General features: G+C 49.5%; 1 protein-coding gene across 5 annotated transcripts in view; it reads left to right on the top strand.

Moving 5' to 3' along the window:
* Positions 1 to 20,706, top strand: part of MCF2L (MCF.2 cell line derived transforming sequence like) — a 111,959-nt gene that overhangs the window by 85,737 nt on the left and 5,516 nt on the right. For 4 of the 5 annotated variants that reach the window (XM_015587389.2, XM_025045015.1, XM_025045013.1 and 1 more), the window contains exons 9-26: positions 648 to 762; positions 4,040 to 4,159; positions 4,459 to 4,650; positions 5,148 to 5,339; positions 5,979 to 6,138; positions 7,088 to 7,161; positions 7,459 to 7,535; positions 9,130 to 9,196; positions 10,001 to 10,116; positions 11,514 to 11,583; positions 12,928 to 13,020; positions 13,120 to 13,212; positions 14,168 to 14,293; positions 15,282 to 15,503; positions 15,716 to 15,808; positions 16,984 to 17,062; positions 17,231 to 17,297; positions 18,142 to 18,260. In XM_015587389.2, the coding sequence (XP_015442875.1) occupies positions 648 to 762; positions 4,040 to 4,159; positions 4,459 to 4,650; positions 5,148 to 5,339; positions 5,979 to 6,138; positions 7,088 to 7,161; positions 7,459 to 7,535; positions 9,130 to 9,196; positions 10,001 to 10,116; positions 11,514 to 11,583; positions 12,928 to 13,020; positions 13,120 to 13,212; positions 14,168 to 14,293; positions 15,282 to 15,503; positions 15,716 to 15,808; positions 16,984 to 17,062; positions 17,231 to 17,297; positions 18,142 to 18,260 (2,075 nt within the window). Of the gene's footprint in view, positions 1 to 647; positions 763 to 4,039; positions 4,160 to 4,458; positions 4,651 to 5,147; positions 5,340 to 5,978; positions 6,139 to 7,087; positions 7,162 to 7,458; positions 7,536 to 9,129; positions 9,197 to 10,000; positions 10,117 to 11,513; positions 11,584 to 12,927; positions 13,021 to 13,119; positions 13,213 to 14,167; positions 14,294 to 15,281; positions 15,504 to 15,715; positions 15,809 to 16,983; positions 17,063 to 17,230; positions 17,298 to 18,141; positions 18,261 to 18,515; positions 18,609 to 19,701; positions 19,777 to 20,706 lie in introns of all 5 variants that reach the window. The other variant, XM_025045016.1, reaches the window with a different exon arrangement.

Genomic DNA, 20,706 nt, shown 5'->3' with positions numbered 1-20,706 from the left:
GGGTGCCTATGTAGATGCGATGTCATGAACAGAGGAGGTTGGAGCACATTGTCAACTCCCCGCAGACTCAATTTCCTCATCTGTACAATGGGGCTAATCTGAGCACACCTGACAGTGTGGGCGTGGGGTCAAATCAGTTCACACTTGTCCGGCACAGTGTCTGACGCATAGGGGTTCTCAGATTTGGGAACCATGATAGTGAATGGTGGCTAGCAGCTCTTCACCCACACATGCATTGTGGCAGCTTGCTAGTTCCTTTATCCCTGCCTCGAAGTTATAAATAATAAGCTCAAACCTTTACCATCTTGGCCTTTTAAAAATTACCAAACTCAACTCATTCAGCCACCCTCCCCAGGAGACTGTGTTAGTGTGTCCCAGCATGATGCTGCATGGGGGATCAGGGACCCCGAGGGGAACCAGACCACAGCTACACTTCTGATATGCCTCTCCCTCTTGCATGTTAGGCCCTAAAGAAACCCCTACCTGTGAATCCTGTACTTCCGTGCCCGGGATAAGAGGAGGCAAGGGTCTCGGGAAGGCCGCGTAGAGACCGAGCCCCCGCCCTGCTTCATGTTGCAGGGGGCGTCCTTCCCAAGGCCCCACATGCCACTCCCACACACAGCACAGGAGCCTCTCCCTTTTCCTAGGCTCTTGGCCCAGCTGAATGAAACCGAGGCTGCCTTCGATGAGTTTTGGGCAAAGCATCAGCAAAAACTTGAACAGTGTCTGCAGCTCCGGCTTTTTGAGCAGGATTTCCGAGAGGTGAGTGGCCCAGAGCGTTCAGAGAACCTATAGTTGGACGCCTGGTGCTCTGGCTGCAGGAAGCCAGTAGACGGCATGGATCACCCTGACGTCAAGAGCTGAGTTATTCAGTTGACTGTGGCTCAATGCAGAATAATCTCTACCAGCGACATGGAGCCACAAAATCGAATTGGACTAAACCTTGCATGTGATTGATGAGTAAATCATTATATATAAAAGGTCATATAAAATCTGTTCATTGGCATGTACTTCCTTCTCCTGCTGCATTATTTGTCAATTAGTCAAGGAGCCTGCATTCTCCCTTTAAGGTCATTCGAATGTTCTTTCCTCCAGCATCTACCTACTGTGTGCCTGGCATGGGCTCTGAGTATACAAAAATAAAAGATACACTCCCATCTTAGATTCAGTATGACAGGGCTATAGTAGACAGGATAGACACTGTCATTGCGTTCGATCATTACAGAAAAGGCCAACTCATCAGAAGCCTGTTAATCATTTATTTATGCAAAATACATATACTGAGACTTGCCTGTGGTCTTGTCCTGGTGCTGGGCAACATAGACCCCAGGGCAACATTTTTCCTGTCCTCAAGACACCTCTGATCAAGAAGGGGGACTCATAAGCACACAAGAAATAAGTGGCCATTTTAAGTTCAGTGATAAAGTGGTTATAAGGCAGTGTCTGAGTGCCAGGCAAAGAGGACCAGTGAATAGTTCTGTGGGAAACCATCCCCCAGCTCGAGTCCTCCCCAAAGAGTAGTGGATATCACCTTTTGGAAAAGGCGGGGTCTGATTCAGCAGCCTTCACTGAGTACTGTTAAGATGGGGCATGCGCTCCAGCTCCGGGGAGCAAGGTGAAGCGGTCTCCCTGACTCAGACAGAGAAGGAATGCCAGCCAGCCATTGTGGCCAGCACTCCGTGGAAGCACCTGGAAAAGATGGTCGCTTATTACTTATATCTGTGGGGACTGAAGAAGGCTTTTCAGACAGTCAAATTTTTTATTTGGGGATAATTGTAGATTCAAGTGTAGTTGTAAGAAATAATTCAGAGTGATCCCATGTATTCTTCACCCAGTTTCTCCCAGTGGCAAAATCTTCCCAAACTAAAGCACAGGGTCACAGCCAGGATATTGACCCTGACACGGTCAACATGCAGAACACTCTGTCCCCACAAGGATCTCCAGTGCTTCCCTTTTACAGACATACCCATCTCCATCCCACCCCCGCCTCCCGAGAGCCTGGCAACCACTAGTCTGTTCTCTATTTCCATAATGTTGTCATTTCAAGAATATTCCATTAATGGAATCATACAGTACATAACTTTTGGGTTTGGCTCTTTTTACTCAGCTTAATCTTCTGGAGATTCATGCAGGTGAATTGTGTGCACCAGCAGTTTGTTTCTTTTTATTGCTAAGTAGTTGGTATTCTATGGTATGTTCACGCCACAGTTGAACCATTCACCCACTAAGGGGCATCTGGGCTGTTCCCAGATTTTTGTTATTATGAATAAAGCTGTTATAAACATTTATGTACAGATTTTTGCGTGAACATAAGTTGTCATGTCTCTGAGACAAATGCTCAGGGGTGCAATTGCTGGGTCATATGGTAGTTGCATGTTTAGCTTTTTAAGAAAATGCCAAACTCTCTCCAGATGGCTGTACCATTTTACATCCCCATCAGCAGGGTATGAGTGATCCAGTCTCCCCACATCCTCACCAGCATTTGGTGCGGTATTTTTTATTTCACACACATATTCTGACAGGTGTGTGGTGATATCTCATTATGGCCCTATTTTGTATTTTCCTAATGGCTGATGACCTTGAATGTCTTTCCATGAGCTTATTTGTTATCAGTGTATCCTTTTCAGTGCAATGTCTCTATTTTTATTTCCCCTTTTATAGCTGAATTGTTTTTGGTTTTGGTTTGACTGGTGTGTTTTGAGAGTTCTTTATATACTTTAGGTACTAGCCCTTTATCAGATATGAGGTTTGAAAATATTTTCTTCCAGTCCATCACTTGTCTTTGTATCCTTTTAATAGGCTTTTCCACAGAGCAAAGTTTTTAATTTTGATGGAGTCCAATTTATCCTTTGAAGGATTATACTTTTTGTATCAATCCTAACTCCTAGATCCCAAATATATTTCCCTAAGCTTTTTCCCTAAAAGATTATAGTTTTACATTTAAGTACCTGATCCATTTTAAGTTACTTTTTGTATAAGATGTGAGAATTAGGTCGAGGTTCATTTTTTAAATCTCTGGATATCTCATTGCTCTCGCAGCTTTTGTTGAAAAGGCCATGTTTCCTCCATTGGATTGCTTTTCCACTTTTGTCAAAAATCAGTTGGACATAAATTTAGGCGTTTATTTCTGGATCCACATTCTGTTCCTCTGTCAACACCACGTGATCTTGATTACTATAACCATATAATAAGTATAGAAATCAGGTGGATGAATTCCTCCCACTTTATTCTTTTTTTTTAAAATTATTTCATCTATTCTAGTTCCTTTGCCTTTCCATGTAAATTTAAAATAATCTTGCTTATACCTACAAAAAATTGTTTTTATCGGAATTGTGTTAAACCTCTAATTGAGGGAGAATCAACATCTTTACTATGTTGAATCTTTTCATCAGCAAACACAATGTCTCACCATTTAGATTTTCTTTTTATCAATGTTGTGCGTCTTTCGGCATATCCATTCAATACATGTTTTGTTTGATTTAATTATAGATTTCATTTTTTAAGCAATTATAAATAGTATTATATTTTCAGTTATGGTGTTTATTTATTCATTGCTATATATAAAAATACAATTGATTTTTGTATATTTATCTTATCTCTTGAAACCATGCTGAGAGAAGTTATTCTAGGAGTTGTTTTGTAGTCTTTGGGATTAGCTACATAGATGATCAGGTCATATGTAAACAGGGACAGCTCGATTTCTTCCTTTTTCCATTTTTTTTATATATATTTTTTTTTAACCTTATTGCACTGGCTGTTTGCACCACTTGAAAAAACAGTTATGAGAGTGGACACCCATGCCTTGTTCCGAGTCTTAGGGGAAAAGCACTGTTTTCACCAACGTTTGTGTGTATAATGTTGCCTGTAGGCTTTTTGTAGATGCTCTTTATCAAATTGAGGAAGTTTCCTCTAGTTCTGTTTTTCTGAGTGGAGATCTAGGTTTACCTCTTCCTTTCATTCTCAGTTTTGGTCATGTCTCCATGTCCTGTGGCTCTTCTGACATAGGCCTGGATCTCTTGTCCCCTCTCCTCTGTTTCAGGTTAAATCTACCTTGGATGTGTTGGCCCAAAAGATATTGACCTTCACAGATGTGGGCAACAGCCTGGCACATGTGGAACACCTCCTGAAGGACCTTACCAACTTTGAGGAGAAGTCCAGTGTGAGGACCAGCTCGTGCACTGGTGTGGGCGGGAGATAGCCTGGTGAAGCGGTACTTCCAAAATTGCTTAGAAAGACACAAAAGTTGGGCTTTCCTGCCATCTGTCAGAAGCCCCCAGTCCCAAGTGATGTCGACAGGTGGAGGGATGGCTGCCTGGCCCACCCTTCACTGACCCCCACTCCCACAACCTGCTCCTACACTCACCCTCAACATCCACAGATTCTTCGAAGAAAATAGTGCCCTGCTTGCTTGTAATGAACATAAGCCGAGCTGCGTTTCCGGGGTGGTTCTCTCTGCAGGTGCCCATGGAGCGGGCCCGCGCCCTATCCCTGGAGGGCGAGCAGCTCATCAACAACAAGCACTATGCCGTAGACTCCATCCGCCCCAAGTGCCACGAGCTCCAGCACCTCTGCGACCAGTTTGCAGCGGAGGTCGGGCAGAGGAGGGGGCTACTCAACAAGTCGCTGGAGCTGCACAGCCTCCTAGAGGCGGTAGGACCCCCAACCCCGTGCCCCTGATGGGAAAACCCTCTTCTCGGACCCACATGGCCAGCTCCCTCCGAGAGGGGTGTACCACAGTCATTGATTGAAACTGGCCTACACCCTCCTGTCTGGATGACTTCCTTGTAGCCCAGGTGGTCCTGTCCTGACACAGTTGTCTGTTTTCTAGAATTCATTTGCAACAACTAACGATTTCTTTAAAAGACCCAGAAACTTACCATGTAGCTAACTCACTGCACTTTGCCTCTCTCTGTATGTGAATGAGTCCAGTCCTGGGCAATTTGCTTGGCTTTGTACAGCACCGAGTTCACTGCAGGGCAGTCCGTCGGACATAACGGCAGAACTAGGACGATGCAGTGCTGCAGATATTCCTAGAAGTGTCGTGGTCAGCAGACCGCGTGTGAGACAGCTAACAGGCCCCAGAAGAGAGCCAAGACACAGCTTCTAACAGTGCCATTCTCTCTCTCTGCAATGCTTCATGTGTCCAGTCCATGAAATGGTGCGATGAGGGGATTTACCTGCTGGCCTCGCAGCCTGTGGACAAGTGCCAGTCCCAGGACGGTGCTGAGGCAGCCCTCCAAGAAATTGAGAAGTTTTTGGAGACCGGTGCAGAAAATAAGATCCAGGAACTCAATAAAATTTACCAGGACTACGAACCCATCCTCACCCAAGACCTGATGGTATGCCAGCTCGGGCTTTTTTTCACCTGTAGCTCACCTGTCCTGAATGGTAGGGAGTTACTCCAGTGATATTTGAAAGAATTCTTAGAGGATACAAGGCATTTGAGAGGGATGTCGAGTTCAGGGGTCATCTGGCTCAACTTTCCTTGCAATACAGAAATTATTTTCACTCCTCTCTCAAAAGGTGGTATTCCTACCACTGGCAGGATCCCTCCCTGTGAGGGATATGTTCTTGATGAAGTAGCCATTTCCATGGTCCCTGCTTCCTGCATGCTTCTCTTAATATGATGCTGAAATAGGACTCCTCCTCACTCTCAGCCAGCTGTCCTCAGCCCATCCCCTAGGGCAACCCACAAGTGTACTGTTCCTTCCGTAGGTGGCCTTTAGATACATGGAGAGGGCTGCATGTCCCCACTTCCAGCTGACTTTCCTCTAGGCTTAGCATCCCTCATTCCGCAGTGGGATTCCCACCCCTCCTCGCCCACAGCGAGCAGAGCCAGTGGGGGATTGCTGCATTGGTGATGGGCGCTGCATCACGAGCACTTAAAACGGAGGTCGTGCTGATGGTTGTTCTGTTTTGTGGATGCCGACACTTATAAGGGGTCTTGCTAACTAGTCCATCATACCCTGTCACTCCAGAAACACGTGCAGAAGGTCTTCCAGAAACAAGAGAGCATGGAAGAGATGTTTCACCGGAGACAGGCGAGCCTGAAGAAGCTGGCAGCCAGGCAGACGAGGCCCGTGCAGCCAGTGGCCCCCCGGCCAGAGGCGCTCACAAAATCACCCTGCCCCTCCCCAGGTATGTTCGGGCATGCCTCACTCCTTCAGGGGACGCCTTCCTTCCTTTCCACAGTGAGCCCTAGTCCAGAGGCCATCACTTGATTTATGAATAAAGTTTTATCGGCGCTCAGCCTGCTAATTCGTTTCCTCTCTTCTGTGCTGCTTCCATGCTGAGCACAGCAGAGCTGAGTGGTTGTGGCAAAGAGCATGTGGTCCTCAGAACTGGAATAACTGTCGAGGGACTTTCCTGGGCCTGTTTTCCCCGACTCCAGTCTCTTCCCTACCCATCATCAGTCCTGTTGCCAAAATACTGTCCCTCACCCGTGGCTCCAAACTCTGCCCCAAAGCCTCTCAACACTGTTAAAGCCTCTCAACGCTGTGTTCGGTGCCTCAGCTGCCCGCCAGGCATGGCAGTCATTTAGCCACGGTCCCTCATAGCATCTCCCCCAGTGAAGTCCTCTAAGGCCGAGCGAGACATTCTTCCCTGTCCCCAAACATACTCTTCCCCAGCTGCAGAACAGCTCCTGAGGGTTTCTTCAGGGCTTTTCCAAATGCCAGCCCCCTGAGAGCCACTCCAGCCCCCAGTGTTTGGAGTTTGAGGAGACATTATTCTCTGGCCTGCTTGGAGGCCTCCTGGACCTCAGGCATCCTGGTTGCCTCCCCCACCTCCTCCCTACAACCCACTCTTCCCCACACCTGGGGCTGGGAGCTAGGAGCCCTTCTGTGGATATGTACTGATTCCAGTGGGGCCGGCCCCAGGTGGCTCACTTTTACCTTCCCACCTCATCCCCTAACCCGTTTTCTTTCCTCTTTACCTTTGCTGTGCTTTCCTCACCCTTCTCTGGGCTGCTTGCTTTTTCCCTCTGAAAGAAAAAAACAAAAAACAAAAAACTCCAGACGCACGTTTTTTCCCTCTCCAGGCAGTAAGATGCCAGGTTACACCCACCATCCTCTTCTTTCCAAACCAGGCATCCGGAGGGGTTCTGAGAACAACAGTTCTGAGGGCAGTGCACTCCGGAGGGGGCCCTACAGGAGGGCCAAGGTGAGCCCGCTGCCCCTGGCTGGGACCCTGCACCGCCCCCAACCCCACACCCACTGTGTCCTGGTCACCTCACTCTCCTTGGCTGGCACGCAGCCCGGTTCTCCCCAGCCCCTCTCCCACATGCCGGCCAGCCAGCCACGTCCATCTTTCCCTCCTTGTCCTGTGGGACCTCAGGTTTTAGATCTGTTCCCAGATGGGAAATGAGTTTGGACTCCGAAGCCTCAAAGTCAGGAGGACATTAGGCTGCACCTTCTCGTTTCTGAAACCTCAATGCACTGCGTGCTCCTCTCTCCCCAGAGTGAAATGAGTGAGAACCGGCAGGGCCGGAGCGGCTCCGCAGGGGACGAGGAGGAGAGCCTGGCCATCTTGCGGAGGTGAGTGGGCTGCCCTTCCAGGCCCCACTGAGTGGCTCTGGTCCAGATACAAGTGCGGCCTACCCAGATTTTAGCCTTTGGCCAAGACAGTCTGAATATAAATGAGCCAGAGTTGGTGAAAAATGCCAGCCTCTACCCCAGAGCCTCAAAGGGCGAGCAAAGCTGGCATCATGAGGTCCGCACACGTGCAGACGTGGAGTGCACTCACATGTCTGTTTGGCATATCCACATCTGAAACTAAGAGAAATTCACGTTTTCCTTAGAAAAGCCATATTGGCGCCTGGGTCCTCAGGCAGGAGGAGTTTGGCGGTTTGAAATGATTTGTGTTCTCACCTTCTCCAAGTCCAGATGAGAAGACAAGCGTGATTCGGCCCACCTTGGCCCTCAGATCACATGTGCAGGGTCGGCCACATAACCACCCCTGACCCAGCTTTTTGCCTCCTCCATGCACTTGGTCCCTCCCACCGCCCAGGAGCCTTTCCAGGCCCTCCTGGCCCCACGTGCTGGACGCTACTGCTCTCTCTCCATCTGTCCCCTCCTGCTCCTCTCTCACTCCCACACCCCAGCTGAGGCTCTTCTTCCCGCACACTTAGACTGCTTGCACGGCACATGCCGTGGGTGTCCTGCATGGTCCGCCCTGGGATTGCGTCTGTCCCCGCACGCAAGTGCTGACGAACTTTGAACTCTACGCTTGACTGGGAAAGCACTTCCAACGTCCTCCCCAGGGTTAGCCATCACTGTCCCCATAGAACCCTACCTTCCAGAAGAGCTGGGCCATTTACCTTTCCACAAAGGTAGCCTGTACCCTGTCACCTTCCTGCATCTGCATGCTCGGAGATCAGTACTCAGAATGGCCCCCACGCTGCCCAGCCCTCAGCATCCAGCTTAGTCCTCTACCTGGGATATTCTCTCCTCGGTGCTCACACTCTGCTCCCAGACAAGAGCGCTCTCACCTCCAGCTGGTGGTAGTGAGAGGAAGGTGAGGCCCCTGCCTACCCCCCACCCCCACCCCATTTGGGAGCTTGGACTCTTGGAACTGCAGCCTAAGATCTTGGTAATTGCTGACAGTTGTGTTAGAACTGACCTGCTCAATGCTCCCAACCCAGGAACAACCCCTGGGCTCCAGTTCCTGTGTATTAAAATGGGAAGCGTGGTCGTAGGCAGTTAAAAGGTGGTCCTCATCCCTAAAAGGAGACGTGAGCAGCTGGTTTGCAAGCCCGCACCCCTTCTGAGACTCCATAACAGGCACATAGTAGTTCCACACATCATCATTGAACCCCACTATGTGCAAAAGGTGGTGGCAGGCACAGGAGCAGCTAAAATGATGCCTCAAGGAGGGGCGCAGACTGTCCCCAGGAAGGGAGACGGTGCTCCTTTGGAGGGGCTCTTCCTGAGAGTAAGAGGAGCGACAGCCGGTGAAGGAGTCGGGACTCCATCTGCAGGGCTAGGGAGACTTCGAGCTGTGACCTGCAAGAGAGGGAGGCTTAAGGCATGCTTCTGGAATCAGGGCTCATTTTGAGCAGGTGGCCCCAAAGCCGGGAAGTGGGTTAGGGAATCTGCTCCTAGATAATAAGTCCGTGTGACCCATTCACAGGCACGTGATGAACGAGCTCCTTGACACGGAACGGGTCTACGTGGAGGAGCTGCTCTGTGTCCTGGAGGTGAGCCTGTACTTGGGGGACAGCCGGGGGCACGCCGTGGGCTGGACTCCCCATCCCCCGCCCGCTGTGGTCTGTGTCCACCAAAAAACATGTGAAGGAAGGTTTATGGCAGCTTTACTCATAACAGAAAACAACTCAAGTGTCTGTCAGCATGACAAGGATCAAAAAGATTTAGATAGATTTGCACAGGGACAATATTTACAGCAAGGAAAGGAGCTGCTACTGCACAGAACCGTGCATGACCCTCAGGAGCATAACAACAAGCAGGAGAGGCCAGATCAGAGTGCGTGCAGTTCCTGAGTAGGAAGTCCAAGACAAGCAGAGTGGTCTGGGGTAGAGAGGTCAAAGCAGGGGCCGCCTGGGTTGGGGGTTGTTTCCTGGGAGTGCAGAGGGGCTTTTGGGTGCCGGAATATTCTACATCTTGTTCTGGGTAATAGTTACAAGAGTGTAGACACATAAATAATTCATCAAGGTGTACACATAAGATTTGTCCCCATCATAAAAGTTATACCTGAATTTCGAAAAGGCTAAAAAGGAGAAGGATGGGAACCACCCCCCAACAAAAAAAATTGGTGCTGTTTGTAATTCAATTATATTTTGTTGTACTTGTGCAGACGGTCATCTTAGAAATGGTCAGTGACTAAATACAAGGTGGATTCACTTTCTTAAACTTGAGACAGCATCACCTGCCCCGCGAGGCAGCCGTGCAGACATTGGGCTTGTACCGGGGGTATTGGGCTGCTGTTAAAACAGCCTGAAGGTCTGTCAGCAGCCGTTCAAAATTTCCCTCTTTCTCTTCCACAGGGCTACGCGGCTGAGATGGATAATCCTTTAATGACGCATCTCATTTCAACAGGCCTTCAAAACAAGAAGGATGTTTTATTTGGAAACATGGAAGAAATTTACCACTTCCATAACAGGTGGAACTCTGATCTCATTCAGTGATGTCTCACCTCTAAGCAGGTCCTGCAGGGAGCTGAAACCAAAATGGCCCCTGGGCCACGCTTTGTGGGTGGAGAATATCTCCTCCTCCTTCTCTCGAGGAGGGATAAGCTCACAGAGGCTCACAGACCAAGCAGCAGTTTGGTGGGATATGCCCAGGGCAAGTGCTCTCAACAGAGGGTGGGGGAGAGTTACAAACAGGCAGCCTGTGGACAGTGGGTCAGCATGACCATCGAGGAGCAGCCTGCCCCTCCAGCCTCTCCCTGTCCTTTAGGACCAGCAGAAGCCAGTCCTCACCCCACCCCCCGAGTGTGCACATTTGGCACTTTGAGGAAGCACCAAAAGCACCGAAAGCCACACCACTTAGCAAGGCTAGTTTTGTTCCCAAGCCCATTCTTGGAAAAGGTGGCAAACCAGAAGTTCCTTTCTTGCCTGTTCTCTCCTGTGAGAGCGATTAGCTGCCAGCTGATGCTTCAGTCCTTCCGGGGCTGCTTACCCTCAGCTCCTCCTCACAATTTGCAGGAGCTCATGGGAAAGGAGATGAGTGGGCAGATATAAGTATGAAGGGAGGCAAGTAGAGGATGGCAATGCCTGTGTGTCCTTTAAAAAGGGCCAACTGTGGGCTGACTCCTCCCAGTGCTGTCCGGGGCCAGGGGGCTCAGCCACATGGCACTTGGGCCCCACCTTCCTCTGAACTCTGCAGCTGAACCCCACACAGGAGCCCTTCTTTGGGAATTAAAATGAGTTGGTGACCTGGTCCCTTGGCATCCTGGCGGCTCTGGCCAGTCCTTGGATACCGGACCCCTGGCTGCAGCACTAGTATAGTGAGCTGATCCCCAGGAAGCTTCCCTTCCTGTTGGGATTTACCCGCAGGCACCAATGCAAATCAGAAACATAAGAAAACTCTGGTACATGGCTCAGGGACAGTGCTGCATGGGGGAGGTCATGGGGGCAGAACCAAGATCCCCATTACATCTGCAGAGAATGGACAGAGCAGACGGGTTGTAGGGGCTAGGCTTCCAGAACTCGAGATGCTTCTTTCTGTCTGCCTATAGCCTCTTTGTGCCATGTCTATGCTGATAACAACGGAGCTGTCCTAAATTCTGTGTGAATGCCAGTACCAGAAACATAAAGGGGTCCATGGGGGCCACATCTGCTTAAACCTGAGAGTTTGGTGCAATCAAGACCCTGGAAGTGACAGGCATGGACTGAAGGTTCCCGAAATCAGACTATGTATTTTTACACACAAAATCTCCTAAACTGTCCAGAGTTAGGAATAAAAGTCATCTGGAAAATAACAGTTATTAATTTGTTACAGATGCCATCTTACTCAGATTGTTTATCATATGACCTAATGCAAACTTTCTTTGTCTAGAATATTCCTGAGGGAGCTAGAAAACTACATAGACTGCCCAGAGCTGGTTGGAAGGTGTTTTCTAGAAAGGGTATGTGTTTTTTTCAAAAAATGTATACTTTCCCATGCCTTACTTCCTGAAATTACTGGTACTTAAAATAATAATAACTTTAAATTCTAATACATCTAACCAACTGAAATTAGAACGTACCAATGTTTCCAGTTTTGCTGAGATCACATAATACTTTTTGGTAGGGCTCAAAGAATACTATTTTTTTAAAGCCCAATAACTAATTAGAAAAAGAAAAAAACTAAAAACAAGCTTTGAGATATGCCGAAATTATAAAGCATCTAAGTTGTAATAGTAAATGTTAGATGAAGCTGAACCTTTTTGATGCTGGTGTTTAGTCTTGTCCTGGTTAAGACTCCCTCACTCACTAGCTGACGTTGGACAAGTCATCCGTGTTCTGAGCCTTATTTTTCCCCTTTCAAAGAGTAGATGTCTGCCTCCTTCCAGGGCTAGACAATCAGCTAAGGTGTGAGGGGGGGAGGGGGGGTGCAGGTGTGGGGGGTGGGGCGCTGAAGAGACGCTTTGGGAGCAGGAAAGGGCTGCCAGATGCAGGAGGCCGCTGTCTTCTCCGCAAGACCCCAGGTGATCCTCGTGGTGACCTCCATAAACTGCTAGTTTAGCAATATGGAAAATGCAGCTTACTAACAGCCGTAAAATTAAGTCTTTTTACAAAATAAGCTAGAGGCTGAGACTGTTATAATAAATTGGTATGAAGAGGCAGAAGCGGGGAAAAAGAAGAGCAGTATTGTTGTTTTGACTCAGCTTGGCTGTCGATAATGCTTCCTGTCGATGGTGCTATCTGAGAATTGGGGTGGGGCAATCATGCTGTACGTCAGTGGTTCTCAAAGTGGGGCCCCTAGCCAGCAGCATCGGAATCTTCTGGGAACTTGTTATAAATGCAGGTTCTCAGGTCTTACCCCAGACCTGTTAAATCAGAACATTGGCGGGGGCAGCAGTCTGTTTTAACCAGCCTGCAGGCAGTTCTCTCGTGCATGCAAGTTCGATTACCACTGTATAGTCCAAGCTCTAGAGATTCTTTCTTTAGAAAAGTCTGTGTTGGCCCTGTGTTTATTTTTAGTCTGTTCTTCCTATGGCCAAGCCAGCTTTATTGAGCTTATCTGTATAAAAGAGGTATCAGAATTAATGCAGCCCTGAGACATGGTGGAGGGGGCAAACCAGGATTCAGGAAGAGGTCAAACCCACCCCAGAGGGGACAAGGGGACATAAGGGGGAAGGCGTCGTTTTTCCTTGCACAGCAGGGCCTACCTGGAGAGGTGTGACTTGGGAGTAGAGTCAGCCCTCCATGCACTGCAATGGACGTAGCCTCGGAGGCACATTGTGACATGGTCTGTGTCCCTGGTCCAGATGGAAGAGTTCCAGATCTATGAGAAGTATTGCCAGAACAAGCCCCGCTCCGAGAGCCTGTGGAGACAGTGCTCTGACTGTCCGTTTTTCCAGGTACGTTTTGGGACCTTTAGAGTATACCCTGTTCTACTAGTTGACTCTCAAGCAAAGAATAATGAAAACTGTCTAAACCAGAGGTTTTGGTGGTTGTAGGAATGCCAGAAGAAACTGGACCACAAGCTGAGTCTGGACTCCTACCTGCTGAAGCCAGTCCAGAGGATCACCAAGTACCAGCTACTGCTCAAGGTGAGACACCAGGCAGCCATGCCTGGCTGGGCGTCCCCTGGGGCCCTGCTCCCACCTGGTCACCCTGTGGCCACCCTCAGTGTTGCCATGTCTTCCTAGCTATGCACCCACCCAGTTTTGGCTACCCCAGCTGTCCCTTATCACTGCGGTCTCTGAGCCGCCTTCCTCCCATTTCTGCAAGGGCCTGGCTCTTTACAGACTTCTGTGGAGGGCCTACTGTGTGCTGGCCATTGTTGGGGCAGGGACAGAGACACTGAGGTAAACAGATGGGCAAACCCCACCCCACAGAGCATGCACTCGAAGGGTCTTCCCACCCACAATGGGCTGCGTTCCCACACCAGTCTTCCTGGCAAGGCCTCACCTGTGTCCGTCACCTCTGTGGGCCCAGCAGAGGCAGCTCTGCAGGCCAGAGTGAGCAAATGAATTAATTTGAAGAGGGTGTGTGTAACAATCAGATGTTTGTTCTGGGTGTCATATTTGAAAGGAAGGAGTAACCAGTTGAGGCATGAGACTGGGAACTCAGTCTGAGTTTGCCGGGGTCAGAGCTACACAAGGGCACTGCCTTGTGTGTGTGTATGTGTGTGTGTGTCAGGGTGCGGGGGGCTTCTTCAAGGGTCCTGCACTTGCCAAGCTGAGTGTCTAGTTCAGGGGATGCCTCAGGTTTCAGCATCCATCTGGGCTGTTGTGGGGTGGGGTATGGAGGCTTCGTGGAGGTGGGAGGGCAGCTTTCTGAGCTGCTCTGAGGGTGTGTGTCCATGTGCGTGTGTGGTCCTGTTCCTGCTGGTGACTACTGAACAGGAAACCACACTGTGTGTCCTGAGGGTCCACGTTTGGGGCCACCCAGGGCCTGCACTTCTGTGACAGAGCACTCGATTCCCGCAGCTTTCAAGAGAGTCGTGGAAGACCATGTCCAGAAGGCTGTGTGAACACATTCTTGTTCTCTTTCCGCCCCTAGGAGATGTTGAAGTACAGCAAGAGCTGCGAGGGGGCCGAGGACCTGCAAGAGGCGTTGAGCTCCATCCTGGGCATCCTCAAGGCCGTGAACGACTCCATGCACCTCATCGCCATCACAGGCTATGATGTAAGGACCACAGAGGGCGCATTCACCTTTGTCCCCACCCCCTAACAGGCCTGCGTGGTGGGGGGATCTGATGGACAGCAGGCTGAGGCCAGCCCGTCGCCAGTGCAGAACTGTGCCCGTGAGCTTCTATGTGCATGCATATCACCTAGAATCCTTCAAAACCTGGTCTGACTCGGGGCATCTGAGGCAGGCCTGCACAGGAACTCATCAACGGGTAGAGAAAACTCCCTTGGAGGTGCATCTCTGAAAACCTCTTCATTCCTGGTCCTTCCACTCGGGGAACAGGTGTGAATCTGTTTCCTCTAATGCTGTTCAAGGGCTGATGACGTGTATCAAGTGGGCTTAAAAGTCAGATTTCTCCTTTTCCCTTGTATCAGGTCAACTTATTAATTTTTTTTCCTCTATAAATCCATTCTGCACTCATTCTTAGTTTCTTTTAATTAATAGACTATTTTTAGAGCTGTTCTAGGTTCACAGCAAATTGAGAGGAAGGTACAGAGACTTCCCACGTACCCCCTGCTCCCACACTCACAGCCTCCCCATTATCAACATTGAGGAAAAGGCAGAACTATGGAGATAGTAAGCAGTCTCCCCACCAGAGTGAGACATTTGTTGGAATCGATGAACCAACACTGACACATCATCATCACCCAGAGTCCATCAGGGGCCACTCTGGAGCTATACATTCTGTGGGTTTGCATAAATGCGTGACATGTGTCCATACCGTAGTATCTTACAGAGTAGTTTCACTGCCCTAAAAATCCCTTGTGCTCTGCCTGTTTGTCCCTTCCTGCCCATCCTCGTCCCTCATCCCCACCCCCCCACCCTAACACCTTCCAACTCTTGGAAACCACTGATCTGTTTACTGTCTCCGTATTTGGAAGCGGGGATGCAGCCTTCCTGGACAGGCTTCTTTCACTCAGCAACATGCGCATAGGGCCCCCCACGTTCGTTCTGGGTAAATGCTGCTCCTGTCATTTTGTTTTAGGGGAACCTCAGCGACTTGGGGAGGCTGCTGATGCAAGGTTCTTTCAGCGTCTGGACAGACCACAAGAAGGGCCACGCCAAGGTGAAGGACCTGGCCAGGTTCAAGCCCATGCAGCGACATCTGTTCCTACACGAGAAGGCCGTGCTCTTCTGCAAGAAGAGGGAGGAGAATGGGGAAGGGTATGAGAAGGCCCCATCCTACAGCTACAAGCAGTCCTTAAATGTGAGTCAGGCCTGTTTCCAGCAGCTGCAAACCTTCCCGGCACTGGCCCCAAAGAGAAGGATCAGGGACCTGTTCCAAGTTGTAACTGAGGCTTGCTCACGACATCCACCTTCTGGCACAGGCCTGTTACGTTTGAATGTGGGAGTCTGGGATCTCTGGTGTCCTTAGTCCCCACTCCAGCTAACACCTGTCTCCCTGCTTTGTGCTGACAGATGACAGCCGTTGGCATAACAGAGAATGTGAAAGGTGATGCGAAGAAGTTTGAGATCTGGTACAACGCCAGGGAGGAAGTTTACATCATACAGGTTGGGCCCCGATCTTTTTCCGGCCAGGCGTTAAGGACTCCTCGAGTCTCTTTAGGATTGCCAAGGAAAGGCTTCCTGTGAGAGCTGGTGTCTAGAATATTCCACAATGTTTTATCACCCAGAGGCCAGGAGTATCACTATTCATTTGAGGGTGCTGCCCTGGGCTGTCTTTAACCTGAGCTGAACCCGGGACAAAGTATAAGGAGACACTGCAAGTTAGGGGTGCTAGAAGTGTCCTTCCAGGAAAACAGGCTCTGGCTTCCATAGCCCTGGCTCCTGTGCAGCTGGATGGTACGGGGAGCATAGCTAGCTTGTGCCTTATCTACACACGTGGTGGGAAGTATGTTCTGAGCACTCACCCATCTTCACCTCGTTGGTGAGGGCAGGAAGTTGGTGGGGCTGTTAAGTGCATTTGTGAGCCCCAGGTGCAAGACCCCAGGTGTCCTCTGAAGGGGACCGCCACAATGGGGATGTCGCTCTCCTGGATGCCTTCAAAATTCTGACCCACTTGATAGTTTGGGTCCAGGGCTATGTGGCCACCCCGTAGCACACTATACTTAGTTGTGCACAGCTCACAACACCCACGCCAGCACAGCCAGACCCAAGAACCCCACGGAGCTAAGGCGAGGATGTGGGCCAGCGCTCTGGCTTTCCACGGGCCCAGCGTCTTCAGAGCTCAGCTGACCCCCTGGCCCTGCCCGTCAGGCCCCACACACTGTATTGAGGCAGGGCAGAGCCCTGGCTGTGGTTCATGCTGCTAGCAGTCTCCTTCACCCTGGGAGTTAGAGTCTACTTGTGAGATATCAGACTCCCGCTCTCCTTATCACCTAAAAGGATGTCAGGGCCGCTGCACAGAGAAGCTTACTAGCAAGGAGCACTTTATGCCACTGGGTTTTCCCGCTGAGTCAGCCATGACTGGTTCTGGGGGTCAGTCCACTGGCTGGTGCTGCAGTGCCCTGGGCCCTGTCTGATCATGCCCTTGCCCGCGAGGCAAATGCCGAAGCAAGGGGACGTGCCACCCTTCTCCTTTCTCACATGCTGTGCTCTCATTATTGATTTCTAAGGTTGTCCTCAGAGGTTTCGATAGTAAAATACCCACGTGTGTATAAAATACCAAACCGTGTGTCTTTAGGGAACGGGAGTCCTTACCTCCTGGCATTTCTTTTGGGGGCTAGGCGCCAACTCCTGAGATTAAAGCAGCGTGGGTGAATGAGATTCGGAAAGTGCTGACCAGCCAGCTGCAGGCTTGTCGAGGTAAGAATGGCTTCGGCCATTATTTTCTCTTAGCTTTTGCTCCAGGGGCATTTTTACATAATGGTCAAAGCAACCTTGAAATTCTTAGCTGAGATACAGTAGCATCTAGAAGTAAAGGTTCAAGTTCTTCAGCCAATCATGGGCGATTTGTTTGTTTCCTCTTTGCAGAAGCCAGTCAGCACAGGGCCCTGGAGCAGTCCCAGAGCTTACCTCTGCCAGCATCGTCCAACACGAGGTGAGAGACAGGTATACTTGAAGAGTCACAAGTAGGAATGTGCACATTCCACCGAGTTTAATTGGCCCCTGTCACCTGACTCTCCTGATCATTGGTGTTACCTTACATGCACCAAAGCCCCCTGGAGTGCTTCTCCTCTGGAACCACAGGCTGCTGGGTCAGTCCCAGCAGGTCAGCTTCAAAGACTTGGGTCTCTGGCCCCACTCCCAGGCAGAGACCAGTCCCTGACAGCTCTCTCTTTACTTTCCATCTGTGGGTTATTTCCCATGATGATCAGTGCACAATGTGCGGCTGTTCCAGATGACAGTTAATCACCAACATTTCAGTGGCAGTGGCATCTCAGAAAGGGACCATCAGGTGCTAGAGGCTCAGAGCCACAACTCACAGATGTGAGGCATATTTCAGGTACCCGCCTTCGTACTGGCTTCATTATACCCTTTCTGCCTTTTCTCTTTTGTTATTTTATTTATTCACTTATTTCCTTTTTTTTTTCCTGCTTCTTAATATAAGCCACCTCTAATTGTTCATGGAAAAGAAAATGATCTAAATAGATAATCCATAGAAAAATAATTTTAAAAGAGAAAGACCTCCTCTACCCCCCCAAAAAGAAACAAACAACAAAACCACTTCCTACTTAATGGCTAGAAAGGTGGTTTTTGTTCTCATTTGGTTTCATTTGGGCTCAATCTAGAAGTGCTTGGCCATCCTGCCGTGGTTAAGACACACCGTTTAAAGACTGGATAGGAATTTGGGGATGTCTAGATGCCTCAGATCCTCAGGGAGGGTTTTGAAAAACTAACCAGGCAACCTACTATTTCTTTTTCGATGTGTCTGATGTCATTAGTCCCTCGAAGGGGAACACAAGAAATATCAAAAAGTTGGAAGAAAGAAAAACCGACCCTCTAAGCCTGGAAGGATACGTGAGCCCAACGTCATTGCCAAAGCCCACAGAGAAGGGCAAAGGTGGGTGTTCGGGCAACTGAGCCGGGTATAGGGGGCGCGTCAGGGATAGGAATGCTGTATGTCTTGCCATTACACAACAGCCTCCCATCGGTGGTGCAAAGAAGCATTTGTAAAGAGCTCAGGGGTTCCCAGCCCTCTTCCTCGTCGTCAGTGCAACCGCAGCACAGCAAACCCCGTCCCAGAGACAGCCCGGTGGGACCAGATGTGCGCCCTCCCCAGATGCCCTCTGCACTGCCCCTTTCTCTTCCTTCACAGATGACACAGTCACTAGCTCTACCTCAGAAAGCTCTGCACTTTCCAAGAAGCGCTTTACTCTGCAGGGCTTTGCTAACCTCAAAGGTCAGAAAGGTAAAAGGCGCCCGCCTAAAATCGTTTCCTGGACGGGTCCCTCGCCGTGGTGGCATGTCTCTCATCCATTCGTCTAGTGATCATTCGTGAGGACAGTCTTGGGAAGGGCATCTGCCTGATTCACCCAGTGCAGCCACTCGAAAGCATTTTTCCACTGAATCACTCTTTTTTACTGACACTGGTATGTCTGTTATACATGCAGCCAAAGTTCTCTTTTCAGGAAACCTTTCTTTGAAAAGGTAGAGGTGAGCTTTTCTAATGAAGGATTGCTCAGACACTGGACTTGTCTTTTGCTTTTTTGGTCCAATTCCTCCCATGCCACCCTCCCCCTTTCTTGCTTTTTCCTGTCAGGTCCCTGTGGGCCTTAACCTTTCTGGCTGCGGTTACTCTCCTCTGCCAGGGTGCTGAAGTACTGGTATCAGCTGTCTTCTAGGGGCCTTTGCTAGTGCACAAAGAAGATCAAGTATCCCTTGGATGGAGACCTCTAAAAGCTTGCTCACCTTTGAGTGCTCCTTGATAATGAACTACATGGGAGGGAAATACATGGAGACATGAAGCAAACTCTAAAGTGAGGCATTATAGGTCTTCCCTCAGGATGCAAAAAGCCAGTGTTATCTAGGATTCTTGTCAGTGGTCCGGACACTGGTCCAGAAAATTAAAAGGGTTTTTTTTTCTTTTCCAATTTATAAAATACTCTTAAATTGACCTGAGACGTCTGAAAAAGAACAAATTCTGGTCTATATACTTTGCTTAGTATGGAAAGTATGCATGCTATGAATACTTTTATGCAGAACTCAGAAAATGTACCCTAGATGTAGCTCCAAAGAATGATACCAATTGCTAAAGTACACTGCACACAGGTCTTGTCTCATTTTTCCTGGGGCTCTTCCTTCACCTGTGGGATCCCTCAGCCAGCTTAGGTTTGTTCCCAGGAAGCTACTTTTTGAATCAGTGGATATCAGGACATACGATGTTTGCATCCCATCCCAGCATGAACTCAGTGTTTCTCACAGCCTCCTTAGTGCTCTGCATGCAATTCCTCACTCTCTCTCTCTCTCTCCTGTCATATTTTTGCCTCTTCCTCCTTCTGCAGCTTCTCCTACCAGTCCTGACAAAAAAGCTAAGCGACATGAAGTAAAGAGCGATCCAACGCCTTTTGGTTTACGAGGTAGAGTGGCTCAAACTTCTGGATATAGCCTGCCATCCGTTTACCCATCCGGTTAGGGATGCTGTATGTCTTGCCATTACACATCATCTAAGATGCAAAATGAAATAGGTTTCTAGTAGCCAGATGCAAATTTATCGTTTTGTTCAAAAGCATAATGCTCCGGCAACAGACACTGTGATGATGTTACACTTTTCTGTTGAATCCCTCACGCCCAGAATGTACAGAACTACCCACCGGCCACTAGTGGCTGCCAACAGCTGGCCAGCGTTTGGGATGGGCTGGGCTTTATTATTCAACAGCTCTGTAGGCTGCAGGGCACCCCGTCCACTCTTCTTCACCTGTTTGTCATGGCCCCTCTTGAGGAAACACAACATAGCAGCTATGGGATCCCATTCAACCTTGCATTTCATGGGGAGACGACCAGTCGTACAGACAGATGAGGTCAAGCTCCATGTTGGAACTCAGGTTTTCTCCTTTCTTGCCCCCTCATATTCCACAAGTAAAGCCCCCCCACCCTCTCCACCCAGGGAAACCTGAAGACTCCCCTGTTCCAGGGTAAGGGTCTCAAGTTCACATAGAGGATTTCACTTTGTGAATCCTCCTCAGTTTTACAAACAAGTGAAGGTTCCTGAGGGGCATAGGCTGAACCAGCATCCCCCTCAGGCACCGCCAGAGACCACTCAGAGGTCAACACGGCCCACCCTGGCCTCAGGCAACACTCCACGGCCTGAGGACCCTGGTCACTGCCCTCTTGCTCTCGGGGCATGACAGCTCCAAGCCCAGGAGCTTGCTGACCTTGTCCCACAGCCTTCACGTGGGCGGTACTGAGCTTGCCTCAGGAGAAGAGCCATTTCCCATTGACAGTCTCCAGGGAGGGGTATTTTTGTTCCTTACACATTTTCTACTTAAGACCCAGCAACAGCTGAGGCC

Source organism: Pteropus alecto, unplaced genomic scaffold, assembly GCF_000325575.1.
Source record: "Pteropus alecto unplaced genomic scaffold, ASM32557v1 scaffold13, whole genome shotgun sequence".
Taxonomy (NCBI): domain Eukaryota; kingdom Metazoa; phylum Chordata; class Mammalia; order Chiroptera; family Pteropodidae; genus Pteropus; species Pteropus alecto.
The sequence above is the reverse complement of the archived record's forward strand: the minus strand, read 5'-3'. Positions and strand labels throughout refer to the sequence as shown.